This window comes from Littorina saxatilis, linkage group LG5 (assembly GCF_037325665.1).
Source record: "Littorina saxatilis isolate snail1 linkage group LG5, US_GU_Lsax_2.0, whole genome shotgun sequence".
NCBI lineage: Eukaryota > Metazoa > Mollusca > Gastropoda > Littorinimorpha > Littorinidae > Littorina > Littorina saxatilis.
Genome location: NC_090249.1, coordinates 60,615,127 through 60,630,555, shown reverse-complemented (window position 1 = coordinate 60,630,555; position 15,429 = coordinate 60,615,127). Strand labels below are relative to the sequence as shown.

The window sequence follows — 15,429 nt, the reverse complement described above, 5'->3', positions numbered from 1 at the left end:
ATTAAAAAGTTGAAAAGTTCTGACAAAAAATCTAACAAGACAAAGGACTATATCCAACGCCATGCTAACAGGCCTATCTATGCTGACCTGATAACGATGCTATTCTCTCAACATGCACATGTCCAATAACACATTTCTTGCAATAAACCATTACAGTTCTTTGCAAAAACTTTGCTATCATTTTAAATGTTGCATGAATTGTATCTCTGACAATAACTCAGCAAAGTCCTTTAATTGTGAGAACTGTACTATCATGTTACATCTTGCATGGCTTGTGAATTGGTGCACAGTATCTTTCAAAAGATCAAATCTTTTGCAACCGTCGGTCTCAAAGTTGTTTTCTTTAAGAATTAATCTGCAACCGAGTTTTACAATATAATCCCCTTGCGTCGTACTGATTTTCTCGCAGTCATTGTTCCCAGCATTGTTTGGGGGAACGAGTGTACAATACTTATCATTCGAGCATTGTTCAAAGTTTTTCTCGCAGTTATCCTGACGTTTACCTCAGGAACAAAATATTGATTTTTATTCCCCAAGCCTCGATGCTCTCTGCTTGTATTTGCTTACCTGGGTCTTCAGACATAGATTTATATTCAATGATTCCTTTATTTCCTTTCCCACCTTCGCGAAGAAAGCGCCAACGAATACTCACTTTGAGTTGCCTTTTCAAACAACTGACATTACAGGCAACCATAACACGACACTGCACTCGTCACAGGTGTATCCTTCACTAAGTCTGACTCGTTGACAGGTCCACAATGGAAAGCAAAGAAAGCGCAAAGATGATTACTCAATTTGAGTCGCCTGCTGAAGCAACCGGCATGTGTGATCACAACGAAAATCTGCGCTGGTCTTGCAGGCGAATCCTTCAGTGATTTGCCAGATTCACCACGGAGTCAAGCTGACAGGTCGACTACAATTGATGCTGGTGGGGAATGAAGGTATTTGTTACACGCTGACAGCAACAAACAGGTAGATACTACGGATGTATCTGAATCTACTCCTTACTGCAGGAACAAACACGTAGATACTATAGATGTATCTGAATCCACTCGTTACGACAGCAACAAACAGGTAGATACTATAGATGTATCTGAATCCACTCGTTACGACAGCAACAAACAGGTAGATACTACGGATGTATCTGAATCTACTCCTTACTGCAGCAACAAACAGGTAGATTCTATAGATGTATCTGAATCTACTCCTTACTGCAGGAACAAACAGGTAGATTCTATAGATGTATCTGAATCCACTTCTTACGACAGTAACAAACAGGTAGATTCTATAGATCTGTATCTGAATCCACTCCTTACGACAGCAACAAACAGGTAGATTCTATAGATGTATCTGAATCCACTCCTTACGACAGCAACAAACAGGTAGATTCTATAGATGTGTCTGAATCCACTCCTTACGACAGCAACAAACAGGTAGATACTATAGATGTGTCTGAATCCACTCCTTACGACAGCAACAAACAGGTAGATTCTATAGATGTGTCTGAATCTACTCCTTACCAGAGCAACAAACAGGTAGATTCTATAGATGTGTCTGAATCCACTCCTTACGACAGCAACAAACAGGTAGATACTATAGATGTGTCTGAATCCACTCCTTACGACAGCAACAAACAGGTAGATTCCATAGATGTGTCTGAATCTACTCCTTACGACAGCAACAAACAGGTAGATTCTATAGATGTGTCTGAATCCACTCCTTACGACAGTAACAAACAGGTAGATTCTATAGATGTATCTGAATCCACTCCTTACGACAGCAACAAACAGGTAGATTCTATAGATGTGTCTGAATCCACTCCTTACGACAGCAACAAACAGGTAGATACTATAGATGTGTCTGAATCCACTCCTTACGACAGCAACAAACAGGTAGATTCGATAGATGTGTCTGAATCTACTCCTTACGACAGCAACAAACAGGTAGATTCTATAGATGTGTCTGAATCCACTCCTTACGACAGCAACAAACAGGTAGATTTTATAGATGTGTCTGAATCTACTCCTTACTGCAGAAACAAACAGTTAGATTCTATAGATGTATCTGAATCCACTCCTTACGACAGTAACAAACAGGTAGATTCTATAGATGTGTCTGAATCCACTCCTTACGGCAGGAACAAACAGGTAGATTCTATAGATGTATCTGAATCTACTCCTTACTGTAGGAACAAACAGGTAGATTCTATAGATGTGTCTGAATCCACTCCTTACGACAGTAACAAACAGGTAGATTCTATAGATGTGTCTGAATCCACTCCTTATGGCAGTAACAAACAGGTAGATTCTATAGATGTGTCTGAATCCACTTCTTACGGCAGTAACACACAGGTAAATTCTATAGATGTATCTGAATCCACTCCTTATGGCAGTAACAAACAGGTAGATTCTATAGATGTGTCTGAATCCACTCCTTACTGCAGGAACAAACAGGTAGATTCTTTAGATGTATCTGAATCTACTTCTTACGGCAGTAACAAAGAGGTAGATTCTTTAGATGTGTCTGAATCCACTCCTTACGGCAGTAACAAACAGGTAGATTCTATAGATGTGTCTGAATCCACTCCTTACGGCAGTAACAAACAGGTAGATTCTATAGATGTGTCTGAATCCACTCCTTACGGCAGGAACAAACAGGTAGATTCTTTAGATGTATCTGAATCCACTCCTTACGACAGTAACACACAGGTAGATTCTTTAGATGTATCTGAATCCACTCCTTACGACAGTAACACACAGGTAGATTCTATAGATGTGTCTGAATCCACTCCTTACGACAGGAACAAACAGGTAGACTCTACAGATGTATCTGAATCCACTCCTTACGGCAGGAACAAACAGCCCAGCAAACAATTTTACGTTGTATTCACGTTATATTCACGTTGGGTTACGTTGGGTGGGGTCCTGATTTGGCCTATTATGGTCCACTGGACCCGAAAAGCAACAGCTAACTAACTAACTAACTATTACGTTGGGTTTACGTTGCGTTTCAACGTTTTTTTTTACGTAGATTTGTATGGACGAAATCACGTGGGAATAACGTTGGAAAACAACGTTGCATTTTACGTGACACCAACGTGAATGCAACGTGAATTATTGGTGGAGGTGGATTGTTCGTAAAAACATTACGTGAATTCTACGTTGTCACAACGTGAATTTTTGGTTGTGGTTGTGGTTTGGTTGAAATTGCGTTGCATTTTTACGTAATGTCCACGTGAATGGAACGTAACATTTAGGTCAAGAATTACGTGAATTCTACGTTGACACAACGTGAAAGTTGAGTTTTGGTGCATTTTTCGTTATAAAATTGACGTGAATTACATGTCGACACAACGTGAATTTTTGGTTGTGGTTGTGGTTTGGTTTGATTTCGACGTGAATGCAACGTTGAGAGTGAATGTAGGTTTTGGTAAATGTATCCACGCACACACACCAACTTTCACACTCAGTCACAGATCATAAGGACTATTACATGTAAGAGCATAAACTCAAGATACGATCAACAATTTTATTTCATAACAAAAACATGCATATTATGCTGCGGAGAAATTAAAAATGCACGCAGCTTAGCAGGTGGTCCTCTTCTCCCAGGCAGTCCTCTATGCGCCTCTTTGATGCTGGTTGCTAAACAAAGCAAAGACAGCACATTGATCAGTATTAGTGACACCAGAGCCTCCATATTGTCTGGAGTAGAAATACACATCTTTTCAACTTAGGTCACTTTTTAGTCACTTTCCACTGCCTACTATGTCTCTGGCCTACTGCCAACTGAGTGTTGACACTTTCTTTCTTTATTTGGTGTTTAACGTCGTTTTCAACCATTCAAGGTTATATCGCGACGGAGGGAAGGGGGGAGATGGGATAGAGCCACTTGTCAATTGTTTCTTGTTCACAAAAGCACTAGTCAAAAATTTGCTCCAGGGGCTTGCAACGTAGTCTATGTATAGGTTACAACACGAGTGGTTTTTTATATGGCTTGTATTTCAGTCAAGACCCAGCGGATGAATATCATCGGGAGACACGAGCCTCTGGCGAGTGGCTCTCGATTGATATTCCCGCTGGGTCTTGACTGAAATACAAGCCATATAAAAAACCACGAGTGTTGTAATCTGTATATCCCATTCTACCATCAAACACAAAGTGTAGACTACTAGCGGCACTGTTGCGATCTGTGGAGAGTGAAACAGTGGTGCCAGCGAGACTTGGCCCTTTTGCAACCTTAAACTAAGTGACCGTCGCTGAAAAAAATAAAACGAATGAGTGCATCGATAAGTACGCGGTAACACTACTTTCAGACCATTTAAAAGCTTTAAGTAAAGGTTCATAAGTTGCAAGAAAATAATGAAGTCGTATAGAAATTAATTTAGTTGAAGCGCACAATTCTTTTGTTTTGCGTTTCAGGTCGGCAGAACGGGCGAAACCGGGTTGGCACCCATTTGGCTTACTCGATTCAGAATCGATTCCACGTTGTTTTTCTCGAACGTATTATTATACAATCAGGCTTATTGACAGAGAAGCAAATTTTAGGGAACAAATATGTAGGTTTAGATTTAACCTATTTGAAATGTATCTACGTGATAAACGTTTTGCGAGTGTGTTTGCATGGATGAACCTAAACTGGTATGGGTGTGAGGAAAACGGGACCCAGTTGGTGAAGTCGCGAATTGCTGACACCAAGTCTGTCACCGCCGATTGATTGCATTTTGAAGGAATATGACTGGATTACGGAAAAATGCACACATGTTAAGTTCTTGGATACCTTCATCGCCAATGTGGACTTACTGCAGAGCCAGGCAAAAGAGTAGACTTGCTCGCAAAATACGTGAAACAGCCGATGTTTGATACGAAGCGAAGCCACCCCAAACCATGCAGTAAGGACCCTTCTCGGTCCCGCTACGCATGACACCAGACCAGTGTTGTTGCTTTGAGTTTGACTAACAAACTCGAAACTGTCATTTAAAACATGAGCCAAATGTGTATTGATTGTGTGATTAGTCTATGTGACAGGGCTTCTATTATCTGTGCTCCCTAGCTTCTGTCAGTTCCCACACCGACACTGCTGACAGATCTGTGTGACAGACTCTCACTGACAGTCGTCTGCTTCGATGCAAGGGAGGGTACTCGTTTTTTTGTTTTGGTTTGTAGCCATGGGCATTGTGATAGTGTTCGACTGTTCAAACTAGTGTTATGCACGGGTTAATAAAACTGCGGATAGAACTCTTTAGCAGCAAAGCAATTAAGAGTGTATTACAATCTATTTGTTTGGCGCAAGGTCAAAGGTCGGGAGGAAAGTAGTTCTTTGCCCAAATCGGAATCTGCACTATCATATATTTTTTGGAGTCCATGATGTATTTATTGAGCTATAAAAATACAACATATATACCCATACTGAAGTAACAGAGACAAAGAAGGGAGGTCATGGGATATCTATATATATATACGACTTGTGTCTGTGTGTCTGTCTGTCTGTCTGTGTGTGTGTGTGTGGGTGTGTGGTTGTGCGCGATGCACGGCCAAAGTTCTCGATGGATCTGCTTCAAATTTGGTGGGCATATTCAGGTAGACCCGGGACAGGACACAACCTGGTCGATATTTCAACACGTGCTCTCAGCGCGCAGCGCTGAACCGATTTTGGTTCCACCTCAGCTACCCGGGCCCCCATACCGACACACCAAAGCCGCTACACCACATCACAACGCCAAAGTTCTCGGTGGATCTTTTTCAAATTTGACACCGTATTCAGCTACACCCCGGACACAATATCATCGATGAGATATTTCAACACGTGCTCTCAGCGCGCAGCGCTGAACCGATTTTGGTTTTTGTGTTCATTTCACCATTATAAGTAACTCTTCCTTATCTTCTCCAGGTTTTCAGCGTTTACCTCCCTTCCTTCGTATGGTGCACTATAGTATGAGTGGGGCATCTTCGGATATTCCCGGCGTTCTGTTACTATTTTTAGAAGGTCACCGCAGTGTCCAGAACGTAAATTGGACCCGTAAATTATCCTCACTGTAAAAGTGCAAAGGTCGAATCAATTTATAGCCACGCGAAAAATACACTGTCATCTATCTCTCTATATATACGGCTTCTCTGTGTTTGTGTGTGTGTGTGTGTGTGTGTGTCTCTCTCTCTATGTGGGCAACACCTGTCGATTGTTCAGTTCTGTTTGTGATGTGGTCTGGCGGCTTTTGTGTATTTGTATGTACTGGCCTTCCTTTGAGAAGCCATAACAGATCAAAAGGGCTTAGAGGTAAGCTCTAAATTGCTCAATCCTGTTTGAGTGGAGTTCGCCTCCAAAGGTGATTAACACGGTTACATTCGTCGACAAGGATGGGACTCGATATGGTCGGGAATGGCATTATGGCCACTGAATCATTTTTGTGCTGTTCCCATTCCACGAATCTGGGAGGGACCTAAGCTTGGCGGGTCCATTGTTCGGACCCGGCAAAGCCGGCGTACGGCTCTAAGTATTTCATCCCGGCGAAGCCGGCTACCCGGCGAAGCGGGTATTCCTCTAGTATATATATATACGACTAGTGTCTGTCTGTCTGTCTGTCTGTCTGTCTGTCTGTCTGTCTGTCTGTTCGCGATGCACGGCCAAAGTTCTCGGTGGATCTTTTTCAAATTTGGACACCGTATTCAGCTACACCCCGGACACAACCTCATCGACAGTGCGTTCAGTTTCATTCTGTGAGTTCCACAGCTTGACTAAATGTAGTAATTTCGCCTTACGCGACTTGTTCTTTTTTCTTCCAGCCACAACTCAGATAGCGTAATAGCGACTTTTTATATTTAGTCAAGTTTTGACTAAATATTTTAACATCGAGGGGGAATCGAAACGAGGGTATGGTGTATGTGCGTGTGTCTGTGTGTGTGTCTGTGTGTGTGTCTGTGTGTGTGTGTAGAGCGATTCAGACTAAACTACTGGACCGATCTTTATGAAATTTGACATGAGAGTTCCTGGGTATGAAATCCCCGAACGTTTTTTTCATTTTTTTGATAAATGTCTTTGATGACGTCATATCCGGCTTTTCGTGAAAGTTGAGGCGGCACTGTCACGCCCTCATTTTTCAACCAAATTGGTTGAAATTTTGGTCAAGTAATCTTCGACGAAGCCCGGGGTTCGGTATTGCATTTCAGCTTGGTGGCTTAAAAATTAATTTATGACTTTGGTCATTAAAAATCGGAAAATTGTAAAAAAAAATAAAAATTTATAAAACGATCCAAATTTACGTTTATCTTATTCTCCATCATTTGCTGATTCCAAAAACATATAAATATGTTATATTCGGATTAAAAACAAGCTCTGAAAATTAAATATATAAAAATTATTATCAAATTTTTTTTTTCGAAATCAATTTAAAAACACTTTCATCTTATTCCTTGTCGGTTCCTGATTCCAAAAACATATAGATATGATATGTTTGGATTAAAAACACGCTCAGAAAGTTAAAACAAAGAGAGGTACAGAAAAGCGTGCTATCCTTCTTAGCGCAACTACTACCCCGCTCTTCTTGTCAATTTCACTGCCTTTGCCATGAGCGGTGGACTGACGATGCTACGAGTATACGGTCTTGCTGAAAAAGGGCAGCTACTTGACTAAATATTGTATTTTCGCCTTACGCGACTTGTTACATTTAGTCAAGTTTTGACTAAATGTTGTAACACAGAGGGGGGAATCGAGACGAGGGTCGTGGTGTATGTGTGTGTGTGTGTGTGTGTGTGTGTGTGTGTGTGTGTGTGTCTGTCTGTCTGTCTGTCTGTCTGTCTGTCTGTCTGTGTGTGTGTGTGTGTAGAGCGATTCAGACCAAACTACTGGACCGATCTTTATGAAATTTGACATGAGAGTTCCTGGGAATGATATCCCCGGACGTTTTTTTCTTTTTTTCGATAAATGTCTTTGATGACGTCATATCCAGCATTTTGTAAAAGTTGAGGCGGCACTATCACACCCTCAATTTTTAATCAAATTGATTGAAATTTTGGCCAAGCAATCTTCGACGAAGGCCGGACTTCGGTATTGCATTTCAGCATGGAGGCTTACAAATTAATTAATGACTTTGGTCATTAAAAAACTGAAAATTGTAATTAAAATTATTTTTTTATAAAACGATCCAAAATTACTTTTATTTTATTCTTCATCATGTTCTGATTCCAAAAACATATACATATGTTATATTTGGATTAAAAACCAGCTCTGAAAATTAAAAATATAAAAATCATGATTAAAATTAAATTTTCGAAATCGTTTTAAAAACTATTTCATCTTATTCCTTGTCGGTTCCTCATTCCAAAAACATATAGATATGATATGTTTGGATTAAAAACACGCTCAGAAAGTTAAAACGAAGAGAGGTACAGTAAAGCGTGCTATGAAGCACAGCGCAATCGCTACCGCGCCAAACAGGCTCGTCACTTTCACTGCCTTTTGCACTAGCGGCGGACCACGTTCAGTTTCATTCTGTGAGTTCCACAGCTTGACTAAATGTAGTAATTTCGCCTTACGCGACTTGTTTTACATTTAGTCAAGTTTTGACTAAATGTTTTAACATAGAGGGGGAATCGAGATGAGGGTCGTGGTGTATGGGTGTGTGTGTGTGTGTGTGTGTGTGTGTGTGTGTGTGTGTGTGTGTGTGTGTGTGTGTGTGTCTGTCTGTCTGTGCGTGTGTGTGTGTGTAGAGCGATTCAGACTAAACTACTGGACCGATCTTTATGAAATTTGACATGAGAGTTCCTGGGAATGATATCCCCGGACGTTTGTTTCCTTTTTTCGATAAATACCTTTGATGACGTCATATCTGGCTTTTTGTAAAAGTTGAGGCAGCACTGTCACACCCTCATTTTTCAATCAAATTGATTGAAATTTTGGCAAAGCAATCTTCGACGAAAGCCGGGGTTTGGTATTGCATTTCAGCTTGGTGGCTTAAAAATTAATTAATGAAAGAAAAGCGTGCTCTGTTTAACGAGTTCTGTTTAAATTACGATATGGGAATTACCACTCAAGCTGTTCTTTGTGATGTGTCAAAGGCATTTGAAAAAGTCTGGCACAAAGGGTTATCATATAAACTGGAACAAGTAGGAATTAGAGGACAATTGTTGAAATGGTTTCACGATTATTTAACAAATCGCCACCAGGCGGTTGTTATTAAGGGTGCTAAGTCTGCATTAAAATGTATCCCGGCAGGTGTTCCACAAGGTTCTGTTCTAGGCGCCTTGCTATTCCTGATATATATTAACGACATTGTGAATGATACTGAATCTGTTATAAAGTTGTTTGCTGATGACACGAGCATGTCTATGTCCTTAGAAGATCCAACTAGACGAGCACAGATTTTGAACGCAGACCTATATAAAATTAATACCTGGGCAAAACAGTGGAAAGTTAAATTTAACGAAGCAAAAACGGAACTGTTAGACATAAAACGTGATAATATACCAACCGAACCAATCATTTTTAATAATATTGTTTTGGAAAACGTGAACCAACATAAACACCTTGGCGTAATCTTGCAGAATGATTGTAAGTGGGACTTCCAAGTGAGAAGCATCATAAAAAAGGTCACCTTATTAATTAATTGTTTAAGATATTATAAATATAGATTAAATCGTAAAAGTCTGGAAACTATCTATACATCTTTTGTTCTTCCACATTTTGACTACGCAGACATCATATGGGACAACTGCACAGAGTACTGGTCAACTGCACTCGAAAAACTACATTTGGAAGCCATTCGGACTATAATCGGTGGTGTGCGCGGCACCAGCCACGAAAAACTGTATAAAGAAAGCGGATTTTGTAACCTAAAAGAAAGACGGAGCAGACACAAACTGATTTTATATTACAAGATGGTATATGGCAAATGCCCTCATTACTTATCAGATCTCTTGCCACCTTTAACTTCTGATGTTAACCCCTACCATCATAGAAGACCATTAGAAAGAAGAGTCCCCATGTGCAAAACTGAATTATACCGTCGATCTTTTATACCATCTACTACTGTCCTGTGGAACACCTTGCCAGACAACATCAAAACAACTAACTCAATCAGCGATTTCAAACGCTATTTATCTACTCCTGGTTATAACGTACCTGCCTATTATTACTGTGGTAAAAGACTGGAAGAGATTCACCACTGCAGAATGCGCCTAAACATGAGTAATTTGAATTCTGACCTGTGTAAACGCCACCTACAGGGAAACCCACAGTGCGCTTGCGGCTACCCGAACGAAACAGCTGACCATTATTTGACACATTGTCCTTTGTACGTAGATGCTCGCCTGTCTACAATAAACGCACTTCCTGTTAATTACAGACATGTTGAAATATTGTTAAATGGTAGCGAAAACCTTTCTCTTTGCACCAACAAGCTTGTTTTTGAAAGTGTCCAATCGTTTATCCATGAATCTGGTCGTTTCTGTTGATTTGACTCAGTACCCATATTCATGCCAACAAACCTTATTTTATATGCATTTTTCAAATGTATATTTAGCGAGCTACTGCTTACTTGCCACAGGACTATGGTTTGTAATGTACTATGTATATTCTTATTTGTATGCGCTGCCAACTTCATCTTTTATATGTACCTACCGTTTTCTCCTACCTCCTCCACCATCCCCCCTCTTCCTCCTGCTAGCTTTTTATATTTAGTCAAGTTTTGAATAAATATTTTAACATCGAGGGGGAATCGAAACGAGGGTCGTGGTGTATGTGCGTGTGTGCGTGTGTGTGTGTAGAGCGATTCAGACTAAACTACTGGACCGATCTTTATGAAATTTGACATGAGAGTTCCTGGGTATGAAATCCCCGAACGATTTTTTCATTTTTTTGATAAATGTCTTTGATGACGTCATATCCGGCTTTTCGTGAAAGTTGAGGCGGCACTGTCACGCCCTCATTTTTCAACCAAATTGGTTGAAATTTTGGTCAAGTAATCTTCGACGAAGCCCAAACTTCGGTATTGCATTTCAGCGTGGTGGCTTAAAAATTAATTAATGACTTTGGTCATTAAAAATCGGAAAATTGTAAAAAAAAATAAAAATTTATAAAACGATCCAAATTTACGTTTATCTTATTCTCCATCATTTGCTGATTCCAAAAACATATAAATATGTTATATTCGGATTAAAAACAAGCTCTGAAAATTAAATATATAAAAATTATTATCAAAATTAAATTGTCCAAATCAATTTAAAAACACTTTCATCTTATTCCTTGTCGGTTCCTGATTCCAAAAACATATAGATATGATATGTTTGGATTAAAAACACGCTCAGAAAGTTAAAACAAAGAGAGGTACAGAAAAGCGTGCTATCCTTCTTAGCGCAACTACTACCCCGCTCTTCTTGTCAATTTCACTGCCTTTGCCATGAGCGGTGGCCTGACGATGCTACGAGTAAAATGGCATTGCGTTCAGTTTCATTCTGTGAGTTCGACAGCTACTTGACTAAATATTGTATTTTCGCCTTACGCGACTTGTTCTTATTCTTTCTGATTTACTTTAACTATGCTCTTCTTGTAGATAGTTCAACAATTGATAAGTAATGCTTGTCCGACATCATATTTGCGTTATTTTCCTACTACGTAGGGCGCGTAATATAAGCGTTTGCTTGAGTTCGTGTCCCTATTGTTTATCGTTGTATTTTTGTATCATGTTTGATTTAATAAAACATTGTTTAAACCAAAAGCGTGCTATGCAGCACAGCGAAACCACTACCGCGCTGAACAGGCTCGTCAGTTTCACTCCGTTTTGCACAAGCGGCGGACTACGGTCATTGTGAAAAAAATGCAGTGCGTTCAGTTTCATTCTGTGAGTTCCACAGCTTGACTAAATGTAGTAATTTCGCCAGCGGACGTAACTTGACTGAATGGTTAATCACGCTTCCGTGATCTTGGGTGTTGTGGTTTTTTTCTGTGACATTCACAAACATACAAATGACAGAGTCCGACTAAAGGCTTACTGAAATTTACTGTTGAGTAATAAGTGTGTCCTCTTGGGACAATACAATACAATACAATACAATAACTTTATTAATCTCTAAAAGAGAAATTACATTGCTGAGCGTTTGTGTCCGTAATAATAACATACATAAAACATTCAAAATAAACATTTGTTCTTTGTCCTGAGAAAATATAGCACATTGGTTATCACATAAGAAAGTATATTAAAAATAAATTAACATGCATTCACCATCAACAATGCACAAAAGAAAGTCAGCACCTTGCCGGTTATCACATATTGTCTAAGATTAAGAGAGTAGAATGCAAAACAAAATCAACAATACTGAAACAATACAGAACACTGACCCCGTGCATCAGAGCGACAACACCAGCATCTACCGCCCCACCTGAGAATTGAAGATGTGAATTGCAGATGGAATGAACGAATTTCTGTAGCGTGTGGATCTTGCGGTTGGTTGTCTGAATCTGTTGCTCCTGTCTGTCCGTCTACTGTCAAATTCCGGTCTGAGTGGGTGCGAGTCGTCAGCCAAAATCTTCTGTACCTTGTCAGTCAGTCGTCGTTCATGTGTTGATGTGAAATTGTCCTGCTTCCTCCCAACCACCCCACTTGCTTTCCTGATGAATTTATCTAATCTATCCCTGTCTTGCTTGTTGATGTTGCCACCCCAACACACGGAGCCAAAGTACAACACACTATTGCACGTTGAAGTGTAAAACATCTGAAGGATTTCTTGTCTGATGTTAAAAGACCTGAGTTTTCTCAAAAAGTACAGGCGAGAGTGGAGTTTCTTCACAAGGGCATCAGAGTTTGGTTTCCATGTCAACTTATTGTCTATAATCACCCCCAAATACTTATACTGCTCTACCTTCTCTACGACCTCCCCCTTGATCACTATCTCCCTGTGTACATGTTCCCCCCTCCTGTTGTCCATTATCATTTTTTTTGTCTTCCCCACATTAAGCTCTAAATAGTTGTTTTCACACCACCCCACAAACCTATCTACCTCCTGCCTGTAGTCAGAGTCGTCGTCAACAGTCAGCAGTCCGGTCAGTCCAGTGTCGTCAGCAAACTTGGTTATGGGGCAGGAGTCACTAGAACTTCTGAAATCTGCTGTGTAGAGAGAAAAAAGAAAAGGTGAGAGTACTGTGCCTTGTGGTGCCCCTGTGTTTGTGCAGATTGTGTCTGAAACTGATTGCCCCCCCACCCTAACATACTGTGGCCTGTTTGTCAGGTAGTCCATAACCCAGAGGATGGTGGCTGCTGGGACATTCATGCTAAAAAGCTTCTCCGCCATTAAATGAGGCTGTATAGTATTAAAAGCGCTGGAAAAATCAAAGAACATCAAGCGAATATAAGAGCCAGGCTTTTCTAAATGAGAGTAGATCTTGTTTAAAACATTCAACACAGCATCATCAACACTCCTGTTTTTCCTGTATGCAAACTGACATGGATCAATAAAATCTTTCACACAATCACTCAATTTGAACAAAACAACTCTCTCAAAGACTTTCATACAAACAGAAGTAAGTGCCACAGGTCTCAGGTCATTTGTCTGAATCCACTCCTTACGGCTGCAACAAACAGGTAGATTCTATAGATGTGTCTGAATCCACTCCTTACGGCAGTAACAAACAGGTAGATTCTATAGATGTATCTGAATCCACTCCTTACGGCACTAACACACAGGTAGATTCTATAGATGTGTCTGAATCCACTCCTTACGGCAGTAACAAACAGGTAGATTCTATAGATGTGTCTGAATCCACTCCTTACGACAGCAACAAACAGGTAGATTCTATAGATGTGTCTGAATCCACTCCTTACGGCAGTAACAAACAGGTAGATTCTATAGATGTGTCTGACTCGCTCAATAACACAAGGATAACTGTACATTTTTATAAACGGGAAATTACACCATTTTTCATTTTTAAGATATCGATTATTCATCCGTGTATTTGGTACATACTTTTCCTGGTCCATTTTTAAGTATAAAAAAAATCGGTTATACTTCTCCAACGTAAAAAAGAAAAATGGAGATTGTCCAATCAAGAAAAGCAATTTCCTGTGTTTCCTCATTAAAAGGTACCTCCCTTCTAGTGAATACCATCATTGTAGTCACCACAGTCGCTCAACAGTAGACGAACGAGAGAAATGCAGTCATCCGACAAAGTCGGGTTTCACTGTGATAAAACGGATTTCAGTCGGTAGACTGTGCTTCCTCGCACGGGGAGTTGCTCAGTAGACGATTTCCGAATATAACTCCGTCGGGTTTGTATGGGTTGTTGAAAGAGAAAGCTTTTCTTGCAAAACCTTCGTGTACACTACATTGGGGTGTGCACGTTAAAGATCCCACGATTGACAAAAGGGTCTTTCCTGGCAAAATTGTATAGGCATAGATAAAAAATGTCCACCAAAATACCCGTGTGACTTGGAAAAGTGAAAAGTAGGATATGCGCCGAAATGGCTGCGATCTGCTGGTCGATGTGAATGCGTGATGTATTGTGTAAAACAAATTCCATCTCACACGGCATAAATAGATCCCTGTGCCTTGAGTCCGAGTCTGGAGATACGCGCGCGATATAAGACTTCATATAATAAAAAAAAAAAACCTCGTACAAATATTGTAGGGGCCAATCACTAGCGAGGGATGTGTCAGAAACACGTGCTCCCGTCCACGCGTTTTACACACACACCCCTCGCTAGTGATTGGCCCCTCCAATGTTTGTACGAGGTTTTGCAAGAAAAGGTCACTCTCCCACAACCCATACAAACCCGACGGAGTTATTCGGAATTCGTCTATTACAGTGCGCTCCGACAACTGCATTCGTCTATTACAGTGCGCTCCGACAACTGCATTCGTCTATTACAGTGCGCTCCGACACCTGCATTCGTCTATTACAGTGCGCTCCGACAACTGCATTCGTCTATTACAGTGCGCTCCGACACCTGCATTCGTCTATTACAGTGCGCTCCGACACCTGCATTCGTCTATTACAGTGCGCTCCGACACCTGCATTCGTCTATTACAGTGCGCTCCGACACCTGCATTCGTCTATTACAGTGCGCTCCGACACCTGCATTCGTCTATTACAGTGCGCTCCGACACCTGCATTCGTCTATTACAGTGCGCTCCGACACCTGCATTCGTCTATTACAGTGCGCTCCGACAACTGCATTCGTTTATTACAGTGCGCTCCGACAACTGCATTCGTCTATTACAGTGCGCTCCGACACCTGCATTCGTCTATTACAGTGCGCTCCGACACCTGCATTCGTCTATTACAGTGCGCTCCGACAACTGCATTCGTTTATTACAGTGCGCTCCGACAACTGCATTCGTCTATTACAGTGCGCTCCGACACCTGCATTCGTCTATTACAGTGCGCTCCGACAACTGCATTCGTCTATTACAGTGCGCTCCGACAACTGCATTCGTCTAGTACAGT

The 15,429-nt window shown here is 40.8% G+C and overlaps 1 protein-coding gene across 1 annotated transcript in view; it reads left to right on the top strand.

Moving 5' to 3' along the window:
• Positions 1-758: 758 nt before the first annotated feature.
• LOC138967833 (papilin-like) overlaps positions 759-15,429 on the top strand; it is a 17,234-nt gene continuing 2,563 nt past the window's right edge. The window contains exons 1-3 of the mRNA XM_070340489.1: positions 759-850; positions 1,322-2,810; positions 13,568-13,822. Of these exons, the coding sequence (XP_070196590.1) occupies positions 759-850; positions 1,322-2,810; positions 13,568-13,822 (1,836 nt within the window). The remainder of the gene's footprint in view (positions 851-1,321; positions 2,811-13,567; positions 13,823-15,429) is intronic.